Consider the following 25,000-nt stretch of genomic DNA (forward strand, 5'->3'; position numbering starts at 1 on the left):
CAAGTGATTCTCGAAAGTATATGGGTTTCCGTACTCCAGCCTGGCTTATAAATACTGAATCTTATTTTTCAAAAGCTGTAGCTCAAGTCGGCCTGATCAGAGATTCAATGGGGAGGGACAGGCCAGAGGAACACTTGACAGTTTCACAAGGTTTTCATGTAACGTGGCCATTCAGATTCAGGAAAGCCATGTCTGTTTAAAATTTGCTGCTTAGATAACATTATAATGTCTATTGAACCAAACCGATTTATGAAATTGTGTATTTAGAAAGAAAGGCTTTATACAATGAAGTCAGCAAATGATTGATTAAAGTTGATATAATTGCTCCTTTTAAGTCCAGTTTTTTTTTCAGCTTTGGTTGATTGTGTTTTTTTCTCTGGTGCCAAAAATATGGATGTGGTTTGATGAGAGCGATAATGACTGTGAGGACAACCCTCCTCCTGAACCAGACTGGAGCTCTGTCAGTGGCGGTGCTCTTTGAATATCCCCTGAAGTAAAGAAGCAGCTGGTCATTGGTAATTAAGCACGGCTGCAGATGAAGAGATTGGGGGTCGGATGGTCGGGGGGGGGGGGGGGCAGTGAGGGCCGGCCATCAGGTGGAGCACAGTGCTGTGGCATGACGTGATGTGACGTGACGCGGCGCAACTCAAATTAAAGTTCAAAGTTACTTTTATTAGCGTGACTGATGAGATACGGTGTTTCCAAAGCAAGAACAAAAACAAAACAAGGCATGAACTTTGTAGCATAACACTGAAAACACACCGCGAATCTCTGCACAGACACTTACAAAGCAGAGAAAGCTGGTGGCTCACTGATTTTATGGTGGGTTGTGGAGTGGGGGTGTGTGGGGGGGGGGGCAGTATCTCCGTTTCCTTTTGTCCATGTCCTCCTTATCAGTGTCCGCTGGACTCCATCCTGAGCCATGAACTGTAGTTCATAGACATGCTGTGGAGCAGAAACAAAACGCCGAAACGCCCCGGTGGTTTTGTTCAGTTGAAACGCCGGCCGGTGGTTTTGTTCAGTTGAAAAGGATCAAATGTGTGAAATTGTCTCTTTTTTATTGTCCCCCCCGCCTGCAGCCGCCCCAAAGCTGAAGCGCATGAAGAGCCCCGTGTTTGTGGCAGAAGGCAAGAGACACACGCTGAAGTGCGAGGCCTCGGGCAGCTCCATCTCCTACAAGTGGTACAAAGATGGCAGCGAGCTCAAGAAGAGCAAAGAGATCAAGATCAAGATGGGCAAGTAAGTGAACACCACGGTCACGTTACTCCTCATCCAGTGAGTTCAAATGAAAAACAATAACAATGGACAGTGCATGTGAAGTCAAAATGGCAGAGTTTATATTTACCAACGGCTGCTATGGCTGGCTTTACATTGACCATGCTTGCTCTGGCTTTACATTGACCATGCTTGCTCTGGCTTTACATTGACCATGCTTGCTCTGGCTTTACATTGACCATGTTTGCTCTGGCTCCACAAACACATCTTTTTTGCAATTTTGCAAATAAGGCCGACCAATGTTAGCTTAATTTCTGTGCATAAGCACATGCCATGCTGTCCATGTGTTTAATAGGTCATTGTCCTGGTCCATTCTTCTCAACCTGTGGAGTGGAGAGTTCAGACATAAAGTTGAAATGAACTGTTTGTTTATACATATCATATATATATATATATATATATATGACTACAGCACAGGCTTCATCTTCAACTGAGTGATTTATGCAGTGATGGTACTTGACTGCTGACAGTTGAACACTCGAATGAAAACAGTGCAATTGGAGAGAGAGAGGGAGAGACTAGGTTTTCGATGGACATTACTATAATGTTCCACGCGGTAATGCTTAATGATGCATGCCTGCGCTTGGAAATCCAGAGAGTCCATTAACCTCACTGGACTGTGGCCACGTGGACGGCCTGCTCCATATGAAACCCAGCACCAGGGTCTGCTGAGGCTCTTATAGGGACCCTTCTGTGGGGACACTCCCTGGGTCTGGTTCTGCCTTTGGACCACTGACAGCTTCTGTCTATGGGGCTTCTTGTGTGGTTCTTCTTTATTATTAGGATTAAAGTCATTATTATTGTTATTAATGTCTTAATTTTGTTATTGTTCAATGGTATTGTATTAGTGTGTTATTGTGTGATTTATTAGTAATGATTGTGTGATTATTGTGGTTATTTTGTGTGATTGTGATTTTTGTGGTTTGTTATTAGTGCGGTAATTTTGCCATTAATCAGGTTTTCATTCTATATGCGTTTGTTGATATTTCACACACAGGAGAAACTCCAGGGTCCAGATTAACAATGCCAGACTCGAGGACTCTGGGAACTACACGTGTGTGGCCGAGAACATTCACGGAAGGGAGAATGGCACGAGCACCGTGCATGTCCAAAGCAGTGAGTACACAATCCTTTCTCTCTGTCTCTCTCTCACTCAAACACACACACACTCTCTCTCTCTCTCTCCCTGTTGTTCTCTCTTCTCTCCCTGTTGTCGTCTCTTTTTCTCTCTTTCTGGATTTTTTTGGGAATGTTTTGGGAATGTGCACACTGACTCTCATTATGACGGTGGCCATGGCACCGCTCTATACTGTCCCATGAGTGATTCCCAACAAGCGCACATAAAACGGAGCATATGGCCGTCCAGCGTGGGTCTCTCTCTGTGTTGTGGGCAGGCCAGACTGAGGAGCTCGGCAGTTCCGTCACCTCCTTGACAGAACGCTGACGTAAACCACGCAGCCGGAGCGATCTCGCAGTGCGGCAGTGTCAGCGGCGGTGTGTGTGCATATACACACAGCTTACTGGCTTAGGGGGGATCCTCACTCAGCAAACCTCAATCTGCCTGTTTACACTACACAATTACATGGTTGCATTTTGTGTATGTGTTCCGTTTGAAGTAACAAGAACAACAAAAAAAAAAGGGTTGCCTGCCTAAAGGAAGTGCTCATTTTGTCAGAATTTTGTAAATAGCCAGTGTGGGTGCCAGACTCCGATAGTCCGGGCGCTCTGTGAGGTAGTGAGGCCCGTCCTGTCAGTCATCAGTGCCTATGTGCGAAATCTAGAGCGCTATTTATCACCAGAGACTTCCTCTAATCTCTCACCTGAGGGCTGCTTCAGGTCTGCCTTGCCACACACCCTCTGCTTTCTCTGTCAGGAGGGGAAGAGTTACTGCCGCACAGATTGCTGGTGTTGGTGGGCGTGTGTGTGTGTGTGTGTGTGTGTGTGTGTGTGCATGAGTACATTACATACTTGAGACAATTCGAAAGACTGCTTGCATTGTGTCGGCAGCAGTGGCGGCAGGCGAGGCTCCTTATGTCGGAACTCTGGCAGGGTGGAGACAGGGGGCAGGGTGGAAGGCAAGACCGAGCCCATCAAGGGTGGTATCCCCCCAGGCAGGCTCCCGCCCCCCCCCCTCCCTCCCTCTCTCCCTACTGACTACAATAACCTAGAGAGAGAAAATGGCATCAATTGCGTGAGCTGTTGAAGTAAGCTAGCCTGACGGTGTTTTGCCAACACTGAGGCACTGAAGTGGATACAAGCCTGGGGAGGCACTAGATGAATATAACAGCTGAAGAAATTGCTACCTTGAGCTGACAGCTTATGATAAGAGCGCTTACCCGTCCAGTCTTTTTTATGGGGGAGAATGTGCGCGAGGTTGGCCTTCATTTGCATTCTGTCTCTGCTCGGATGGACGAAGGGAACGCGTATTCCAGGAGCCAAGCTAACCTTAGGACTTGAGGTGATCGCTGAAATGAGAAGACATACATAGTACATACATACCCTAACATAGTGGTACTACTACACTTTGATATGTGTCGCTACTCTTAAGAAACTGCCAATATGCTTTGATGTGAAAACATAAAACTAGCCAGATTTCTGGATCTACGTTGAGTCTAGTCTAATACCCTGCGACAAATGGTTCTCTGTTGAATATAGAGCTCACCTAACCTACGCAAGTGGTACAGGTGTGTCACTGCAATAGCTGAGGAAAAGTAAACAAACTCCGTACAGGGATGTCTCAGTAGATCTATTTTGTATAGGGCTGTCAATCGATTAAAAAAAATAATCTAATTAATTACATACTCTGTGATTAATTAATCTAAATTAATCGCATATATGATTTTTGCTGTGAAAGTATTTTAAATATTTAAAATCAAATGAATCATTGAATAATCAGCATTAGTGACATTAAAGTTCAAAAACTCTTTTATTATTATTTTAATAATGGCCATAATCTATGATATGACCTAATATGCTGAGGAAATCAATTTAAAAGTGCTTCGGGAAGAAGTTTTTTTTATCACATACATTGCAGAGGACTTTTTTTAATCAACACTTTATTTTTATCAACACCATCAAGCCGTTTTTGAAAACTAAATGTTCCAATCAATGATCTAGGCAGCACATTTTCTTCTCTCTCCTGTATGACCTTTGACCCCGACTACAACGGCTCGGGGTCAAAGGTCATACAGAATCGATTAATCTACGTTATTTTTTCTAATCAGTTATTTTTTCTCAAATTAATTAATCGAAATTAATCAGTTATTTTGACAGCCTCCTGTTCTGCTTCAGCTACAAGCCATAGTCCAATCATTATGGGATTCTCCAGGACCGAAGTTATCAATGCCCTTCACTTCAACTGAAGGTCGTGAGGAACAGGCAGATGCAAGAAAGACATAGCTTCAGTTCGTAGTTGCAACCATATTCAGCAGTTGAGACTATGCATAACTTTGCCTCACTTCCTCAGCTTTGGTTGCAAGCTTCTCCTCTTCCAACTTCTAGATAAATAAAAATCAAGGTATAAACTGACCTATGGCTCAGAAATCGAGCTGTGAAACAAACCATGGATTTTAGTGTATTGTTACACCTCTAATGACTGGATTTGGGTTTGTGTATCAGGGGAGTGTGTTTGCTGTGTTGAAGAGGCTGAGACAGCCTGTAGCCTCATTTTTATTTGGGTCTGTGTGTCCGCTTGAGCAGGAGAGAGAGAGGAGGAGAGAAGAGCAGAAGAGAGGAAAAAATACAGGGGGAATGAGAGATGAGAAAAGAAGACAGAAGAGAGGGGAGCTGGAATAAGAGAAGAGGGGGAATCAAAGAGGAGAGAGGAGAGGAGAAAAGAGAAGAGGGGGAATCAAAGAGGAGAGAGGAGGAAAGCGAGCGTAGCTCTGGCATTTCAGAAGTGTCAGTCCAGCTCAGCTGCGGAGTGTGGAGTCCCGCAGTCAGAGGCGTTGGATTCCTCCCTGGGTGTTTGTGTTGTGCATTAATGCATATCTGCTCCTCAGAGATCTGACCCTGCTCACACATGCCGTGCATGTGGTGTACGCCTCGGTGTGTGTTTGTCACACACACACACACACACACACACACACACTCACAGACATGGGTGCACAGGCATTCACTCATGAATACACACACACACACACACACACACACACACACACACACACACACACACACACACCACACACACACAGATACTCATAAATAGACATACACGTAGACAGAGAGAGAGAGTGAGAGGGAGAGAGACAGTGAGAACATGTGTGAGCGGAGAGTATGATGTTTTCACCAAGAGCAAAGCAGTGGAGAGAGTGAGAGAGTGAGAGGGAGTGACCCCACCCCTACCCCTCAGCCCAGAGGCCAGACTTAATGAAGATAAACAACACCTCCTCCAGTCCCAGCAGTTCCTCCCCCCCTAAGGGACAGGCCAGCACACATGACCGGCGCCGGACACAGCCGGCGCTTGTGTGGGTACTGACCGCCGTCACGGCCCATCGCCGCGGCACCGTCCTCTACCCAACCTGCTCGGCCGCCAGCCGACCCCATCTGCCCTCCACAGGGTGGTCAGCACAGCGGAGACGCAGCTCAGGGGTTCTCGGCGGGGTTAAAGGCCACGGGGAGGCGGGTAGTTCACCGGGGCGACTGGAAAGGTCACGGCTGCCCCCTAAGAGCACCAAACGAGGCGCGAGAAAGGGCTGCTGCGGTTGAGCTCACCCCTGACCACCCCCCTCCCCCACCCACCCACCTCTCCACTCTCCACTCTCCCCTCTCCCCTCTCCTCTCCTCCTGCAGCAGGGCTGGGTGTCACGGCCCTAATGGCTCATTGGCTGTGACAGGGCCGAGCCGGCTGCTGACTGTTTAGCCAGCGGAGCGTTCGGATGTGGGCAAACAGGACGAGAGGATGCTCACCTCAGGCGCTCGGAGGCGCACTGCAGTGAACACACACACACACACACACACACACACACACACACACACACACACACACACACACACACACACACACACACACACACACACACACACACAACAAACACACACACACACACACACACACACACACACCCACAAACACACACACACACACACACACAAACACACAAACACACGGTGAGGTTCCCACCTCGCTTCAGCTAAACTAATTTTACAGATTAGAGGGGGGCGGCAGAGTGTTTGGTGTGGTCTTCGCGCTTCGGTGAGAGTCCATTCATGTTTTCCCTGGGGGGCCACTGGGGCTCAGCCCACTGTAAAACAGGCTGTATTTTCTTTCGGGGTCAGTTGCAGCCAGGGTTCACTTGCACATGAGCTCTGAGAAATCATGCGTCCTTGCAACATCAGTCTTATCAGTACTGTGTGTGTGTGCGTGTGTGTATGTGTGTGTGTGTGTGTGTGTGTGTGTGTTTGTGTTTTTTTATACTTTTTTTTATAATTTTTTATATTTTATGCAGTGTACCAGCCAATGTGTGCTGTTGAATTCCATAAAGCTCTGTGGATTGAATAGGGGTAATTAGGAATTACAGGTCAATATTTCAGAGCCTTTGCTTGCCTTCATGCATGCATGTGGAAGTGTTTCTGTGGAAAGCTGCACATTGTGATAATTACGAGAGCTGTCATTAACATAGCACTACATGTCAGAGGTGAACCTCACAACGCCACACACACACACACACACATTTGTATGCCACACACACACACACACACACACACACACACACACACACACACACACACACACACACACACACACACACATTTTAATACCTTTATTTGTGTTCACATTTTACAATAGATTTCATTGAACACAAACAATCTTAGGCATTGTAAACCCAGTAGCCTATGCCTCTGGTCTCAGTTCATGGGTACAAAAAACAGCGCCTTCTCCAGATGTGGCGACTGCCAATTATCACAGCAATTGAGCAGAATTTTGCTAGAGCCTTTGCTCTTGTCTTAGAGAGACTAGCAATCTGCAACCCCCTGACTACTAGTCTGTGGACATTACCTAGGCTTCCTAATATATACACCAACAGCTTACATTTGTACCCAAGCTGTACAACAATGTCTCTGAGTGGCTGATACTTTAAAAGCTTTGTAAGGTAGGCATCCTCTAGACTGTAGTCAAATGCACAGCCTACTTCAAGAATGGTTACTTCTCTGCTGTCCTCATCAACAACAACAATATCTGGCTATTTTGCAGCAACATTTGAAAACACATTATTTCCACTATTACGGAGTTTGAACATGCAAGGTGAGACGCATACATTCTTGTAGATTTTGCATGGTGAAGCATATGGAATTATGTGTTCATCTAGTAAGTCAACAATTCTGTCATGTATGGCAATGTACATTCCCTTATACACATAGCAGCCATTCAGAACATGAGACAGGGATTCAATAATTATCTGACTATCATGGTGCAAACAGTGGGAAGAGAATGTGTTAGGGTACCAAAGAGAAAGATTGAGTCTAGTTGGAAGAACTTGTAGTCTGGCTTTGGCTGCAAAAGTCACTATGTCTTCATCAACTGCAGAGTTTTTGAGTATTGAGTGAGAGACAGCATGATCTGCAGTAGGAAGGCAAGCAAGCTTTCCCTGTAGTTTTAAACCAGTCCAGTGTTGTTGCTGTCGCTGTTGTTGTAGCTTTACAAGGTACCTTTGTGCATTGTCAGGTGATAGATGATGTCCTGTATCCACAACAGTAGCCCTTACTGAGGTTAAACTGTCAGTTATCAAATCCTCAGAAACGATTATGGTTTCTGTGTCAGGTTTCACCCAGTCCAAGGATACTCCGACTCTTACGCAAAGGTCATTGAGGTCAGGCCAATCTGACCAGACCCCAAAACCAGCACAGTGTGTCTCCATTTTAAAGTTTGATTTTCTTTTGAAGCCCAGGAAGCTTGGCTCACCTTCTCTCACACACACACACACACACACACACACACATACACACACACACACACACACACACACACACACACACTCACACACAAAATGTGTATGCCACACTCCTTCACACATACACATGCTTACATACACACACACACGTACCAAGACCTACAGCATGTTTAGGATAAAGGCTCAAGTTCTGCTGAGATTTCCATGAGGTGCATCTAAATCTCTGACTTAAGAACAGTGTCCTTAGGGGGCGCTTCACACAGCAAGTGAACAAGAGAGAGAGAGAGCAAGAGAGAGAGAGAGAGAGAGAGCAAGAGAGAGTGAGAGAGAGCTAGAGAGAGAGAGAGAGAGAGAGCGTGAGGCGAGAGGAATGTGTTGATGGAAAACGCAGCTGGGCGGCTGATTGTTCCAACCTCATCAGTCATGCTGGGGCCCACCAGCAGCAGTCACACACACACACTCAAATGCACCCCCACACAACTAAACCCCCTAACACACACACACACACACACACACACACACACACACACACACACACACACTCAAATGCATCCCCACATAAACATCCCCCTCCCCAACGCAAACACACTCAAATGCACCATCACACAAGCGACCCCCCCCCCCACACACACACACACACACATACACAAACACACCCACATACACACACACTCATATGCAGCACCACCCAAACACACTCACATTTGTGTGGCCACTCTACATCATGCTACCTCACCCTCAGAATGTATCTCCGTAATACACTTTAGTCTACCACCAGATATTCAAGTACAACCCTACAGCACCCTTAAACACACTTTCAATTAAATAGTCCATGTAGATCTCATGTGTCCCCTTTCCACACACACACACACACACACACACACACACACACACACACACACACACACACACACACACACACACACACATACATACACACACACACACACACACACACACACACACACACACACTTAAATTCAAGTACAACCCTACAGCACCCTTAAACACACTTGCAATCAAATTGTCCATATAGCTCTTCTGTCCCCTCCACACACACACACACACACACACACACACACACACACACACACTTACATTCATCCACAGATGGTGCTGCCCTTTCAGCTGTCCTGAGTCTCTGTTCACCCTCTCCTGCTCTCATTTCCATGTACCGCTCCTCTCCCGCGGTGCATAAACATGACGCTGCTCATTGACTGCTAGGCCACCGTGTCAGCAGCTCTGTTAAATCCAGGGCTTCCTTGCGTGACCCTCAGCCTCCCCTGCCTTCTCCCTGTCCTGCCTTCTCCCTGTCCTGCCTTCTCCCTGTCCTGCCTTCTCCCTGTCCTGCCTTCTCCCTGTCCTGCCTTCTCCCTGTTCTGCCTTCTCCCTGTCCTGCCTTCTCCCTGTTCTGCCTTCTCCCTGTCCTGCCTTCTCCCTGTCCTGCCTTCTCCCTGTCCTGCCTTCTCCCCACCCTTCACTCCTTCATTCCCTGTTGTAAAGGGGGGGAAATACAGATACATCACTTTCCATGACAGCACAAACGACAAGATTAACTGGGCTCAAATTACGCCAGAGATCTTCCCCTGGATGTTAGCGTGGCCGTGGCTGAATGTGAAGTACCTGTAAGGGGGATCGATGCCATTGATTGCTCTGGTGGAGGGTGGGAGAGGATGGAGGGAGGAGAGGGAGCATTGGTGGCCACGTCAGCCCTGGAGCAGCACTCGCTCTGGGGGAGATTCGTGCCAGAGCCCCTGGCAGTGCAGTATTTACACTCCAGCCAAGCAGCCGATGACAGCGGCCCTAATTCAGCACAAACGTGCCGGGTACACTTTGCATAAACACGTCAACAGGTGAAAAATCTAAATCCAATCGTCGTTTCCCTGCTGCCTTTTTCTGTGGGATTTGAGCTTGCATTTGATTGTAATAGTTTCCAATTAGGATCACGCTTATTTTTCTTCACACGTGTGTGTTTATGTATGAGTGTGTGTATGTGAGTGTTTCCATGTGTTTTTATGTTTGTAGATCCAGACATAATGGGATGGAGCGATTGCATGTGGGTTGTGCAGCAAGAGCATAGGGGTGCTCTGTGTGTGTGTGTGTGTGTGTGTGTGTGTGTGTGTGTGTGTGTGTGTGGTTGTGGAGGAAACATGAGGAATGTGTGTATTGGCCATTCCAGTGCTGCGCTCCAGCCGGCGTTTGCCTCTTTGTAGTCGGCCTGCTACAGCTGCCCCCTCTCTCTCTGCCCCCAACACACACACACATACACACACACACACACACACCCATGCTTTGCTGGTCTGGCCTGGCGTGTCTCTGCTTTACGCATTAATACGGTTTCGCTTGTGAGGGCATTTATGTGTGAGAATGCACCAGTTTTGGTATGCAAGTGTTTGTGTGTGGTATCTGTGTGTGTGTGTGTGTGTGTGTGTGTGTGTGTGTGTGTGTGTATGTGCGTGTGTGTGTGCGTGTGCGTGTGCATGCTCTTCAAATGTGCAGGACATTGTGAGTACAGTTGCAGCTTCTAGTGACTGCATGTGTAGCCGCTCCCGACGGTGTGTGTACCGTAATTTCCCAACTATTAGCCGCAGCTTATACATTGATTTTGCAACATTTCTTTAGCTATGAGGTTAATACACGGGGGGCATATGGTATTAATATGGTTTTGTTTCTTTTAACTCTCCTGTGGCGTATACACAACGCGGCTAACACACAGGAAATGACTGTATGTGTCAGAGTGTGTTGAATGTTACCATGCGGTGTAACAGGGAAGCTACTCCAGGCCCGTAACTGAAGTGTTCCGTTCGCGACGCGTAAAACACAAAACACAAAAAAAAATTTTTGGTCTATTTTTTTTGAACATACGAGCCACTGTCACGTCTGGTGTAGCTACTTCCACTGATTATAGTGGAAGCTAATTGTTGCAGCAGATGCAACGCGAAAGGAACGCTTCAGTTACGCGCCTGGTGTAGCTTCCCTGTAAGTGTAGGTGTAGTGCGGAGCTGTGCTGTGCTGTCAGCCTTCTTGCAGCAGGCATCTGACGCCACGATTTCACGCTATAGGGTTAGGGCAGTGGGTTGAACATGTGTGTATTTATGTGTGTGTGTGTGTGTGTGTGTGTGTGTGTGTGTGTGTGTGTGTGTGTTTGAGAGTGTGTGTGAGTCAGAGGGAGGGACTGAAGTCTGCTGCTTTGTTCAGCTGGTTCAGCCCCAGAGGTTTCAGTGTGGCTCTGCGCCAGTACATGGCATGAGAGAGAAGGAGCAAGAAAGAGACATGCTGTTGAGAAGACGGTGAAGAAGAGAGAGGGAGGTGGAAGTGACAGAGAGGAAGAGAAGGAGGGAAAACAGAAGTGAGAGAGAGAGAGAGAGTGAGGGAGTGAGCACCTCTTCATGGGCTGGTTAGTGTTTGCATCAGTGTTCTGATGTCGCTCCGACGAGAGACCCTGCCTCGCTCTCACTGCTGACGGGAGGACAGGAGGCTGTTGGGGGGTGGGGGGGGGGGTGGAGGGGGCTGTGGCCCCCCATGGACCCAGATGTGTCCATGTGTGCGCTGCCCGTGCTGCTGGTCTCTCTCTGCGAGGACCCCCGGGCTGGGGCAGGGGCAGGGGCAGGGGCTGGCTCCTCGGGCTCTGCGGGCATCAGCATCTCCTCACCCTACGCTGCCCCCCTGCGCCGGAGCTCCAGGCCCTGCTGCCGCTGCGGAGGAGGAGGAGGAGGAGGAGGAGGAGGAGGAGTAGGGGGAGGAGGAGGAGGAGGAGGAGGAGGAGGAGTAGGCAGTCCAGCCCCAGGGAGGAGCCTCCTGGTGCCCACTGCGCTCCTACTCTTGCTGCTCCTCCTGGGCCTGGCCGCCTGCCTGGTCCTCCTCCGCTGGGCGCTGGCACAGGGTAGCACGCCACGGGCCAGCAGGGACCCCGAGCGCCGGCCAGACCAGCGGACCAGGGAGCAGGAGGAGGAGGAGAAGGCGGCGGCGGCAGGGGGCAGCGGGACCCCCAGGACCCAGGTCACGGACACTCCCTCCGCCACCTCCTCCCTCTCCCCCACGGGCTCGGTGCCCACCCTGGCCCCTGGCACCCCCTCCAGGCCCCGGGGAACTGCCCCTACACCCAGCCCCAGCCCCGGCTCCAGCCCCAGTTCCTCAGCTGCCACCGCTGCCCCGCCCGCTCCGGGTAAGTGCCTCTGCCGCTTGTTTACACACGAGGCCCTATTGTGCAATCGCATGCAATACTGTTCTTTGATTTCCCTTGTGCGTTGTCTCCGAAATGATTGTGGCAGACAAGACCAGGCACATCTAGCTATGTGGCAGGAGCAGGGCAATAGGAGTGGAAAATAAAGACAAGTTAATGAAAGGGGAAAAAAAACAGGACAAAGTTCACACTAGACTGTCTTTTAAAGAAAAAGTATCTCTCATTGTTGCTCCTCTCCTCCTCCCTCTAGGTCCTTCTCCTCCTCTGAAGTTGGCAGTTGTTTGTAGTTTGGGCTCTTGGCTCTTGAAAGGGGCTTTTAGTCCATTATCATTAGTAATGCTCTGTTTATGTGACTCTGAAATTCTTGGGAAAGATCATGTTCGGGACCCTAGCAATTTTTTTTTTACCGCCCGAGCAGAGATCGAGGGGCCTTCAGTGTGTTTGTCATTGATCTTGCGCTGCATCGTATACTTGCTTTGAAGCCGCTGGTGTGAAATGTATATAAACACGATGTGCGCGCATATACAGCGTGGGGTTTTGTTGGCTAGGGGCACTGCAACTTGTTGCTCTGTTGAAAAAATGCTGGAAAGATGGAAACCATAACAGAACATTTTCCCCAAATGGCGCTAGTCACTACTGGATGTCTGCTCAACACGCCCCACCACCCACCTCCACCCCATGGCGGTGCCAGACACGAACCAAAACATCACTGAAGCATGAACTCTGGCGTCCCGTGGTGTAGGAAAACTACTGCGGCAGAAATGATCTCATGAACGTCTCTCTTGCCCTTCTGTTCCTTGCTGTGACCATGTGTGTGTGTGTGTGTGTGTGTGTGTGTGCGTGCGTGTATTTCTGTGTGTTGTTGCATCAGGTCTTTCATAAATGTCGCTGTGCACGGACAGGCATGTGTAATGGAGAGGGCCCGTGCGAAGGCTTTAGGAATCCCTTTAAAAGCGCCGGGATGTTTCACATAATGGAAACCACTCAAACTCACACCAGGAATGCAGCGCTGTATAATTTGACCTCTACGTCGAGCAATAAGAGATACCTGTCCTGGCCGTAACCAGAGACATCTCCCTGATGCTCGGCCAAGAATCCACAGGGGTGGACGGGTGGGTGTTGGGGGCATGGGGAGGGGTAACTGGCACTGGGCTGCCTTTTGGCAGGAGAGAGGCGCCTCCACCACCTCCGCCCATCTGTCCCTGCTGCCACGTCCCTGACCTCCACTCATCACAGTAGGATTCCCAGCATCTGCCTCTCAGCGCCCGAACTGCCCAAACCGAGTCTCCAATTCTCATAGTGAGGCAGCACGCCTACAGCATCTCCTGACTGCATCCGAGCAAGTGACTGGCATGTAGCTTCGTATGCTCTCTGTCCACACTGCATCCGTTAAATATGGGCGTCTATTGCGTCCTATTTCTCGTTCAAAATAGCAGAGCAGCGGCCAAAAAAGAGACGGGCATCCAACAAAAGTTCTGCTCAAAATGTTGTGTTGCATCGCACCACATGGCACTGCTTCAAGTTGCGTACTGGACATTCCAATTGAAAACAGTGTAATTAAACTGATTTTGTTGCTTACGCTAGCTCGCATCGTGTGTAGTTAGGATGTGGTGTTAGCTTCCAATTGTCGTACTGAGCCAGCACTTTTAGCTTCCAGTGGCCATACTGAAGCGAGGCGGCTAGCAGCAGTCTGAGCTAGCTTTTCAGCGTCTGGCTTCGAATGCTCGTTTATGGTGGGACAACAAGCAGCAGCAGTCTTGGCTAGCTTTAGAGCGTCGGCCTGAAGCAAGACAACCAGCAGCAGTCTGCACTGGCGCTGGAGCATCTGCTTCTGCTTGGGGCTTCTTTTAGCACTGTTTGGAAGGATAGATGGAGAGTTGTCTCTTCGCCCTCTTCAACTCTCTTTTTCATTGACCTTTATTCCTCTGAGCAATAGGGGCGATCCGTTTTGAAGGACACTGAATCAAAGTATGGCAGCACAGCTCGCCGCTGGTTTGAAAGAGGGGCTATTGGATGACATGATGTCATTTGTCAGTTTTCTCTGCCCTATGTTTGCAAGGCATTGTGCGTCTCACCCTGAGCGTGTGTGTGTGTGTGTGTGTGTGTGTGTGTGTGCGCTCGCAGGGCTGAAAGAAAAAAAAAGTAAAGAAAACACGCAGGCCAACGGAGACCCCTCTTTTCATTTTTATGACCTTCCTAGAATCCTTTTGGAGACTGCGGAAAGATAGACATGTTTATGAAGGATTCCAGATGGGCCTTCTTTCTCTCCCCTCGCCCTCCCCCAGTCACTCTCCTCAGCTCTCAGGCCATGGAGGATTAATCAAACTCAGGGCCCACGTTTAGCTGGACAAGCCCTGGGGCAGCGTGGCTAGGGAAAGTGAGCCTGTGTGTGTGTGTGTGTGTGTGTGTGTGTGTGTGTGTGTGTGTGTGTGTGGTGAGGGAGGGTTGGTGGTGGTGGTGCCTGTGTGCATGCTGGTGCAACTAGTGTGTGTTGGAGTGTGGAGCGTTAAAGGGAGCTGTAGGAGGGCCTGTGGCTCAAGATAAAGGACACCTGGCTTAGTCTTTCAGCAGTCTCAAACAACTGCTCCAGCTGCAATAGCAACCGCAGCAACCACAGCAACAGTCCATTCAGCATGCAGCTTTTAACATGGACTCAGGTTGAAGATAAATCACTAGTAAAATAACGTTTTTTCTTTCATTTCGACACGCATTGACACCTCATTCTCCGTATTATAGATCAGTGTAGTATCAGAATGGGTTTGAATCCTTTGTGTTGCCCTGTGTTGCTTTAGATTTAGGGTAAGGCTATTTGCACCTCTGGTACAATTAGCAGTGTATGCTATTCGTACCCTGGTGCAATTAGAAGTGAATTCTATTCTTACCCCGGTGCACACAGCAATGTGTTCTATTAATACTCTGTCTGGTACAAATATCAATGTATGCTATTCGTACCTCGGTGCACACAGTAATGTGTTCTAATAATACCCTGTCTGGTACAAATATCAGTGTATGCTATTTGCAGCCCTGTGCATTTACTCTGGCATATTGATCACACAATGTAATAATAAAAAATGAGCAACATGTTTTTGTTGTTATGTCACAGGGTGTGAATAGCTCAGCTGTGTAATAGACACTCTGAATAAGGTATGCTGTTTGCTGTTTGTTAGAAGTGGATGCTATTCGTACCCTGGTGTATATACACTGCTCAAAAAAATTAAGGGAACACTTTGAAAACACATCAGATACATCATGCTGGATATCTATGCTGATATGGACTGGTTAATGTGTTACGAAATGAAAGGAGGGTGTTGGATGGACCAAAACATAATGTCCGAGAGGTGTTCTATTGCATTTAAGTCAGGGAAGTGTGGGGGGCAGTCAATGGTATGAATTCATTTATCCTCCAGGAATTGCCTGCACAATCTTGCCACATGTGGCCATCATTGTGCACCAGGAGAAACTCAAGGCCCACTGCACCAGTACAGGGTCAGAATATTTCATCCCGATACCTAAGAGCAGTGAGGGTGCCGTTGTCCTGCCCACAGAGGTCTTTGCGTCCCTCCAAGGGTATGACTCCCCAGACCATCACTGAGCCACCACCAATCCGGTCATGCTGAATGATGTTGCAGGCAGCATCATGTTCTCCACGACATCTCCAGACCCTTTCATGTCTGTCACATGTGCTCAGGGTAAACCTGCTCTCATCTGTGAAAAGCACAGGGCGCTAGTGGCAGACCTGCCAATTTTGTATTCTATGGCAAATGTCAAATGAGCTCCACGGTGCTGGGCAGTGAGCACAGGTCCCTCTAGAGGCCATCGGGCCCTCAGGCCACCCTCATGAAGTCTGTTTCTGACAGTGTGGCCAGAGACATTCACACCAGTGACCTGCTGGAGGTCATTCTGTAGGGCTCTAGAAGGGCTCCTACTGTTCCTCCTTGCATAAAGGAGCAGATACTGGTCCTGCTACATATTGGTGTGCCATTCTGGAGGAGTTGGACTACCTGTGCAACCTCTGTAGGCTCCAGATACTGGCTTATGCTACCAGTAGTAACACTGACACTATCCAAATGCAACACTAGTGAAAAATCAGTCAAGAAGGATAAAGATTTTACCAGTTGCCACCACCTGTAAAACCATTCCTGTTTTGGGGGTCGTCTCATAGTTGGCCCTCTAGTACACCTGTAGTAAATTTCGTTGACATCAAAGCAGGTGAACCTGATTCACAACCACCTCTGTTGCATAACTGGCCAGATCAATATCCCACAAGTGTGACTGACTTGATGCTATACTCATATGACCAAGTGTTCCCTTTATTTTTTTGAGCGGTGTAGTAATGTATGCTGTTTACACCCTGGTGCGTGAACTAGCTAATTGTTGCAATCAAAACTTCCGTTTGAGAACCGATTTCTTGTTCAAATTGCGTGCCTTCTCTCCAGAGACGTTGGTACACGTGCGCACCTCCAAATGGGTGGTGACATATGTCTGTGACACGAGTTTGTGTGAAAGAATAGGCCTGAGCGTCATATTCACGAAATTTCTGTTAACTAACAAACTGACGGTTGTATGTGTTCACTGAACGAAGATTATGAAAATAAAACACAACTTTTCAATCTAAAACTTAATTTCAACAGATATTAGTGCCGAAACCAGGCAGCCGTGGTTAGCACTTCGGACCTGTAACCGGAGGGTTGCCAGTTCGAACCCCGACCAGTAGGCACGGCTGAAGTGCCCTTAAGCAAGGCACCTAACCCCTCACTGCTCCCCAAGCACTGCTGTTGTACAGTAGCAGGCAGCTCACTGCGCCGGGATTAGTGTGTGCTTCACCGCACTGTGTGTACACTGTGTGCTGAGTGTGTTTCACTAATTCACGGATTGGGATAAATGCAGAGACCAAATTTCCCTCACGGGATCAAAAGAGTATATATACTTACTTACTTACTATACTTAACCTTTCAGAATTCTTCACTTTCTGCTGACGAAAAAAAACGAATGTCCGCCATGTTTTTTGTGCACGTGAGCAACGTCTTTTTGTTGTTATGTCACAGGGTGTGAATAGCTCAGCTGTGTGGCCAAGGCTATTCGTACCATGGGTGTAAATAGACACTCCGTTGGATTTATTATGAACACCCGTTTCAGTCTGCTGACCTTTCTTCAATAAAAGAAATTTGACTTCATTGGGTGATTTCTCAGAGAGGAATGTTTCCTATGAACCTGCCTGCTGAGTTTTTAGGGCAGAGCGCGGAGGGAGGATAGTAGGACCCCGACTTGTCTGCTGCTGCTGCTGCTGCTACTGCTGGCTGCTGATGAGCCTTGAGTTATTCACATAGCCCGAGGCTATGAGGTAAAGTTCTGTTGTGAGTCTGTGAGGAACAGGGTGAACTGGATTGAGGTTTTTCCATGGGCTTAGAGAGAGAGAGAGAGAGAGAGAGAGAGAGAGAGAGAGCAGATCAGTTCAAAGAAGCACGACTGCTGAATCTGTGTCAGCTGGTGACTCCCTCGGCCAGACCAGGAGTAATTAATGTGATGACGGCGCCCGCTCTCACTTCCCTGCATTAGCCCTCAAGGATCCAATGACATAAAAAAATAGAACAAAAAAAAAAAACAGGTCACACCCGTAAGCTCTCTCTTAAAGAAGATGTTTTGACACCTGTTCAGCCGAGTAGGCACGGTGGTTCCTGTCAACTGCTAACGTGCCTCGTTCTCTCCTAATTGAGATATCGCGGAGGGAGTACAGTGCTGCTCAGCCTTCTGGTCTGGAACAGATCTGGCATTCCCACCAGACAGCACAGTCATAAACACAAAACGATCACATCCTCATCACCATCACCATCACGTACAAAACCACAGACATGCCAGTGCTCTGAGCTAAATATGACATCTTCTCTTACTCCAGTGCATCTGAATCCCATTGGTAGGCTAAATGCGCTAATGAAACAGCATCATCTTGGCTTTGCGAGTGCTTTTCTATGCTGCTATTGTCTGTTAAAGAGAAATAGAGTGTTTTGTATTCCTTTAAGACGTATAAATGTATGTATGTTATATTAGTGCATGTCGGAAAAAGCTGTTTTGAAAGCACACACAAATGTGGTATGTAGGACACGGTTAGTGTGTGCGTTTTCCATAAATAGCCAAATCCTCCGAGCATCTCATGTCTTCTTTAACGAACAAAAAAAACCAACACAGTTGTTTATGAGTGGAAAAACATCACCCACTCTCCAGGGCTTGTTGGAAAGCAGACCTAGAGCCACCGCTGTGCACGCTGCTCTCCGGCACTCACGCAGCGCAAGCGGTCTGTAACTGACATTAAGACGAGCCAGAGAGGTCACTGCTCATCCCTTAAGGAGCCCCAACCGGCCGGATGTGTTTCTGTGGACCAGGTCCAGGCTGAGGACTGTGTGGTGCGGTCGTGCTATGTGGTGTGGTGTGGTGCGCAAGCCCACGTCATTTGCATACATCGCTGGTAAACAACCGCAGAGCCCTGCCTGGGTTCCCTCCCAGCAGGAGGTGAGTGCCCAAGGGAGGCGCACACACACACCTCCCAGCAACCGGATGGCACTCTGCCACGACTGCTTCATGTGTTTGTGCGTGCGTGTGTGTGTGTGTGTGTGTGTGTGTGTGTGTTTGTGTGAGTGTGTTTGTGCGTGCGTGTGTGTGTGTGTGTGTGTGTGTGTGTGTGTGTTTGTGTGTTTGTGTGTGTGTGTGTGTGTGTGCCTTTGAAAGCATACATGCCATCGCCATGTGCCTGAGCCTTGACGCCACCTGACTGTTCTTTTGCAAGCCCTCTCTCTGCTCCATTCGGTTGAATGTTGCGCAATCCTCCCAAGTTCCTCAGAGATTGATGAAATATTCAACATTGTTTTTCAAAACGCACCCTATCAGCGCCGTTCTTGCCATTTTTATAACCTCTGATCCAAAGTTATTCTGCCATATTTGGTTCATGATGCAGATGTCATTTGGCTAATAATCAGCCTTTTGACTCCGGGGGAGCTGTAATTGGACCCGACGTGGCCGAAAGTAAACAAAGCCTGCGTGCTGTTTGCAGTTGCAAGCTCAGGTCCCAAGGGCAGCAGCTGACCTCGGCTGGAAAGCTGAGGTAGGATCTTCAAAAAGATGGCCCGTGACGGTTCTTGGATCCAGGTGTGCAGGACTGAAATGCGTTTCCTTGAAGTCTTGTGATAGAACTTTCTGAAGACTCCAGGAAAGGCCATGGCGATGTCAAACTTAACAGAAAAAATATATATATATGAGTAGGGTTTTTCGACATAGAGACAGGGTTTGGCCTAGAGAGAATTCAAGATAGAGGTGGTGGTGGGGTGGTTTCTGGGAAGTTTCCGGCACATTTTGTTCCTCACTGGCACTGGTATTGTTCTTTGTGAGTACTTGTTTCATCACTGACTATGTAGCCTTAGGCCAAAATGAAAGCAATCACAGTGAAATTCCAAAGAGTTGTTCCCCGCTGACACCTTTCTATTCATTTTAAAGCAGAAGGTCTGAGTCAACTGTCAGTCAAAAGGAGATGAGGAAGTGTCATGCCTTCACCAGGTCACCTCCTCACATGTGTTATCATGTGTAATGATCACAGAGAAGGGAGTCACCTTTCATGTTTTATAAAGCTGTGAAACTATAGTTGGGTGTTCAGCTTTCCACATGTTGCAATTTGTTAACTCTGCTTCTTTGTCAGGTGCAGATAATGAACAAGACAGGTTTCGGCACAGCAATGTCTTTTTCTCAAACAAACACACACACACACACGCACAGACATACTGTACTGTACAAGCAAACAGATAAATAATCTTTTATGTATAAACTTTCCGTTTTGCACTTAGTTTCAATCACCATTCCTTTTCAGTTTTGACTTATGTTTGTCATGATGCATAGTATTCAGAAATACCTGTATATCCTTACGAAGGTGTGTCAAATCCCCAAGGTATGCAGACAAAGCAAAACATCCCTTGGGATCAATCAGCACTCCAATTGAGCTGCACATTTTGTTTTGCTAAAGGAGTGAATAAATCTGTATATCACACCCTTACACCCTAATGATGCCCTACAGAGCGCCTGTGGTGAGATGGCTCTCTTGAAAAGCAAAAAAAACATCCCAAAAACACCAAGGCATCATGCCCTTTTAGTCCGTCCGTTCCAGCCAACACAACCTTTTTCTACGCCCTCTCTCTCTCTCTCTCTCTCTCTCTCTCTCTCTCTCTCTCTCTCTCTCTCTCTCTTTCTCCCTCTCTGCACCCAATAGGGCTTAGCACTCAGCCATGCAACTCAGCTCCATCTTCTGCCCCGCAGAAAACATGTTGCGCGCTGCTCCGATAATGCTGAAGGATTAAGCGTGCATGACAGTTCAGTCCATTCCAAAAAGTTTGGAATCAACCCCCGGCGCGTGCACGCACACAAGCACGAAAGAGGCCCTGCCACACAAGGCCACAGGAGACGCTCACCTATACTTGCCCAATCCCAGGATCTTTTTTTTTCACGGGCTTTTGTGTGTGTGCTTTTCAGAGAGGCGCGATTTGACAGTGATTGTGATCGTGATAAGTGAGTGAGCACTTCAGAGAAAGCACTGAAGTAGTGGACCCCCCCTGAACTGAAGAGGTGGCTGTCGTGTGGTCATGTAATCCCCCTGACGACAGTATTACAAATGTTATCACATATTTGCTCAGTGATGTGGAGGACGTTTTTTTTTCAGTTTGCTTTGAAAAACTCAGTGCTTATGAATGCTGTATAGAACATGTCTGAACCTGCCTTGAGACCAGCATTATCCTGCACTCACTTCTCGTATGTGAAAGGTTTTACAGCTCTATTATAGTGTCGGTTGTCATGCATTACGGTTTGCAACAGTTAATAGACGTGCTTGCACACATTATCAACTCTAAGACAAAGTAGCTCACACAAAGCTCTCCCCTGCTGAGGGCCTCCATCAAAATCAAGCATCCTTTAAACCTCATCCTTTCTGTCTGTGTTCTTAGTGGATGACCTGCTTAATTCTTGTCTTTCACAGTAACCACCACACTATCCCCGGGCTCTGGTCATGCCAGAAGATGCAACGACACGGAGAAGGCCTACTGTGTGAATGGCGGCGACTGTTACTTCATACATGGTATAAATCAGCTTTCGTGCAAGTGAGTAACCTCTCCCCAATTTTTCACTTTCAGAAGGGTACATATTTTTCGCCAATTTGGGTACGAGGACTTTATTTGTGCAGGTCCTTTCATCCTCCCACACGTAAATGGATAGCATGCTTGGACTAGTTATGTCAATTTGGTGCTTTAAGCCTGTTTTAACAACTATAAGCAAATTGTTCATTCCCTTTTCTTTCTCTCTCTCTCCTTCCTCCTTATGCTGCTGTTTTTATTTTCTTTCTTTCCGTATGACTGTATTTATTTCTCTTTCTTTCCTTCCTTCTTTCTTTCTTTCTTTCTTTCTTTCTTTCTTTCTTTCTTTCTTTCTTCATTTCCTTTAATCGTGTCTTTTTCCTTCTTTCTTATCTGAACTTCTTGCTCTTCTTCTTTCGTTCCAGCTGACTCTCTTCCTTTGAACTCTGCTCTGCCCCTCTCTCTGTCTTGCTTTAATAATGGGAACACTTACAAATGAGCTACTGAAACTGCTGGAGTCCTATTGGATTCATTTGATCTGAAATATAACCCAACGATGAGTTTTTCTGGAACATTCTTTTGCGTTATTTGTCCTGCTCTTCTCCAGCTCCTCCGTGCCTCCTCTCCCACTCTCCTCTCTGGGGCCAGTGCAGGTCAGATCACAGATCACTGGTGCAGATGTGCCCCCCCCCCCCTCTCCCCCAGCTCAGCTGTGAGACTCAAGCAGTAGAGCTGGGACTTCTGACCCAAGCTGACGGCCCATATTTAGGGGGATTGGAGGTGGACGTGCGTCCATGTCTCTCTAATGCCATGTCATGCTGGTTTAGTCCTGCAACAAATATTTATGATAGTGCGCGGCCTCCCACAAGGCTAATAGGATCGTTGTTTACATTTGGTTTCCACTGAAAAAGGGCGCCCGTTTACATGGTCGCTTTTAAATCAAGTATGATGCGGGACATTTTGTTTTGAGGAGAGAAAAAACATTTTCCCCGCGATAACAAAAACAATCCACTCCGGGCCGTGAAATCAAGTGGCGTCCAGGGCAAATGCATCAAACACAGGTTCTCAGATCACCAGGTCTGCATGTGTGAATGTGCGCCGTAGAACAGGTGCACACACTATTTGTCTGCTTGTTTATGCCTCCGTGCCTCACCAACTGAAATCTCTTATAACATTTCACAGCGGTTAAGTTAACGTCAACCCCAGCTGCAAAACCAGTCCGGAGGTAGTGTCTGTGTAGGTGTGTGTGTAGGTGTGTGTGTGTGTAGGTTTTTGTGTGTGCGTGTAGGTGTTAGTGTGTGTGTAGGTGTGTGTGTGTGTGTGTGTGTGTGTGTGTGTGTGTGTGTGTGTGTAGGTGTGTGTGTGTGTGTGTGTAGGTGTGTGTGTGTTTAGGTGTTTGTGTGTGAGTTTAGGTGTTTGTGTGTGTGTGTGTGTAGGTGTGTGTGTGTGTAGGTGTTTGTGTGTGCGTGTAGGTGTTGTGTGTGTGTGTGTGTGTGTGTGTGTGTGTGTGTGTGTGTGTGTGTGTGTGTAGGTGTGTGTGTGTGTGTGTGTGTGTGTGTGTGTGTGTGTAGGTGTGTGTGTGTGTGCGTGTAGGTGTGTGTGTGTGTGCGTGTAGGTGTGTGTGTGTGTGTGTTTAGGTGTTTGTGTGTGTGTGTAGGTGTGTAGGTGTGTGTGTGTGTGTGTGTAGGTGTTTGTGTGTGTGTAGGTGTGTGTGTGTGTGTGTGTGTGTGTGTGTGTGTGTGTGTAGGTGTGTGTGTGTGTGTGTGTAGGTGTTTGTGTATGTGTGTGTGTGTGTAGGTGTGTGTGTGTGTGTGTGTGTGTGTGTTCTCTGGCCCTGGGGATAGTGCTTGGGCAGCAAGCAGCGAGGACATGGCTGCAACAGCCATTCAATAAGCTGTGTACAAATTGGAGGGAGCAATAACTCAATTGCTGCAGCTAATTCACTCACAGGCGAGGCACAGGTCCAGAAAAGTCAGATAATGCAGTCAAGGCCTGCAGGGAATTGTTGCCCCAAAGCGATCTCATTCAATATAGGCCAGGCTTCTAGGGACATTACTCACCCACTGAACAAGTCGGCCGGACAGTGAGGCCCATATTTATGCCCAGGTCTTTCACTTTGGAATATAAAGGGAGCGAGGGGTATATATGGACACACACAGGGTAAAAGAGAGTGCATAACAAACAACCTTGGGAATCATTATGTGGATCTGAGGCTGGATGCATGTGTGGTTTGCCGGGACATGGTATAGAGACTCACATCAGTGGCGTTTGCAGCGTTCGGATCAGACAGTGATACATGGCCTTTAAGTCAATGGCCAGCCATAAGGGATTGATCCTTTCAGATTGTGGAATGTAATGGAATTTTTTTCATTCTGCTCCATTGGTTTTTAATATCTATAGTGCTCTGAAATATGTACGAATAAAGATTATAGTATCAGGTCAAGAGGGCTTTGCCCCTATATCTCAGGTAGGCGTTGTGCTGGTAGTTTAAGATTTCATGGCTCTCTTTTGTTATGAAGATTCTGCTGTTGATGTTTTGCTTTGGGTTTAAATGAACACAGACAAAGCATGTGGATCTTTAAAAATCACATCTCTTCAAGTCTGATGAAATTGTTTTTGTATTTGTGAATCTCTATGTGCATTTTCTTCCCTATGAATGAACGCCAGTTTTTCCTCAAAGGCAAAAAGAAACGCCAAAAAGAAAAAAAAAAAAGTCAAGGTCCGATGTGCCTGCATAATTGTGAAATGTTCAGTAGACAGATCGTCTTGTTCAGTGGGGGAAGGTTTTGATTATTTCCTCAAGATGTTACCGAGCTCACGGCCAGTCGTCCTGGTCTCTGGGCTATTGAGAGTATCACTCACGGAGGAGAGCGTGGCTCTGGATACTGTTGTGCTCTGGGGATAGAGACACTTCCCATATTCACATGAATCACAATGATGGCCTCTGCTTGATGCACACATTGACAGTGTGTGTGTGTGTGTGTGTGTGTGTGTGTGTCAGGGTCTGGGGTAGGGTGGAGTGGGGGTACTGGCATACCAAAAACATGTGTACATATCTGAAGATGAAGAAGAAAGAGGAACGAATGAGAGAACAAGATGGAGAGTGAGAGAAGTTAGATCCATGGACCTTGTAACAGCTGGATAGCTGTGTGTGTGTGTGTGTGTGTGTAGGTGTGTAGGTGTTTGTGTGTGTACATGTATGTGTGTGTGTGTGTGTGTGTGTGTGTGTGTGTGTGTGTGTGTGTGTGTGTGTGTAGGTGTTTGTGTGTGTGTGTGTGTGTAGGTGTGCGTGTGTGTGTGTGTGTGTGTGGGGGGGGGGGGGGGTGTTTGTGTGTGTGTGTAGGTGTGTGTGTGTGTAGAAGTTAGATCCATGGACTTTGTAACAGCTGGATAGCTGATACAGGAAGACAGAGCAAGAGATTAGGCTTAGTTTATGGAGTCAACAGATGCACTTCTGAACTTGGCCAAATACCATGAAAAGTTTATGCAATAGCATCACACACGCATATTGATAGAGTGAGAATCCTGCACAACAACCAGAACAACCATCCTCT

At 47.6% G+C, this 25,000-nt stretch overlaps 1 protein-coding gene across 4 annotated transcripts in view; it reads left to right on the top strand.

Moving 5' to 3' along the window:
• nrg2a (neuregulin 2a) overlaps positions 1–25,000 on the top strand; it is a 57,026-nt gene that overhangs the window by 18,316 nt on the left and 13,710 nt on the right. For all 4 annotated transcript variants that reach the window (XM_076275239.1, XM_076275241.1, XM_076275240.1 and 1 more), the window contains exons 4-6: positions 1,080–1,239; positions 2,273–2,391; positions 21,353–21,473. In XM_076275239.1, the coding sequence (XP_076131354.1) occupies positions 1,080–1,239; positions 2,273–2,391; positions 21,353–21,473 (400 nt within the window). The remainder of the gene's footprint in view (positions 1–1,079; positions 1,240–2,272; positions 2,392–21,352; positions 21,474–25,000) is intronic.

Source organism: Alosa pseudoharengus, unplaced genomic scaffold, assembly GCF_046254945.1.
Source record: "Alosa pseudoharengus isolate Yale_2024_CS ecotype anadromous, Long Island Sound unplaced genomic scaffold, YU_APseudo_1.1 YU_APseudo_1.1_scf_8, whole genome shotgun sequence".
NCBI lineage: Eukaryota > Metazoa > Chordata > Actinopteri > Clupeiformes > Clupeidae > Alosa > Alosa pseudoharengus.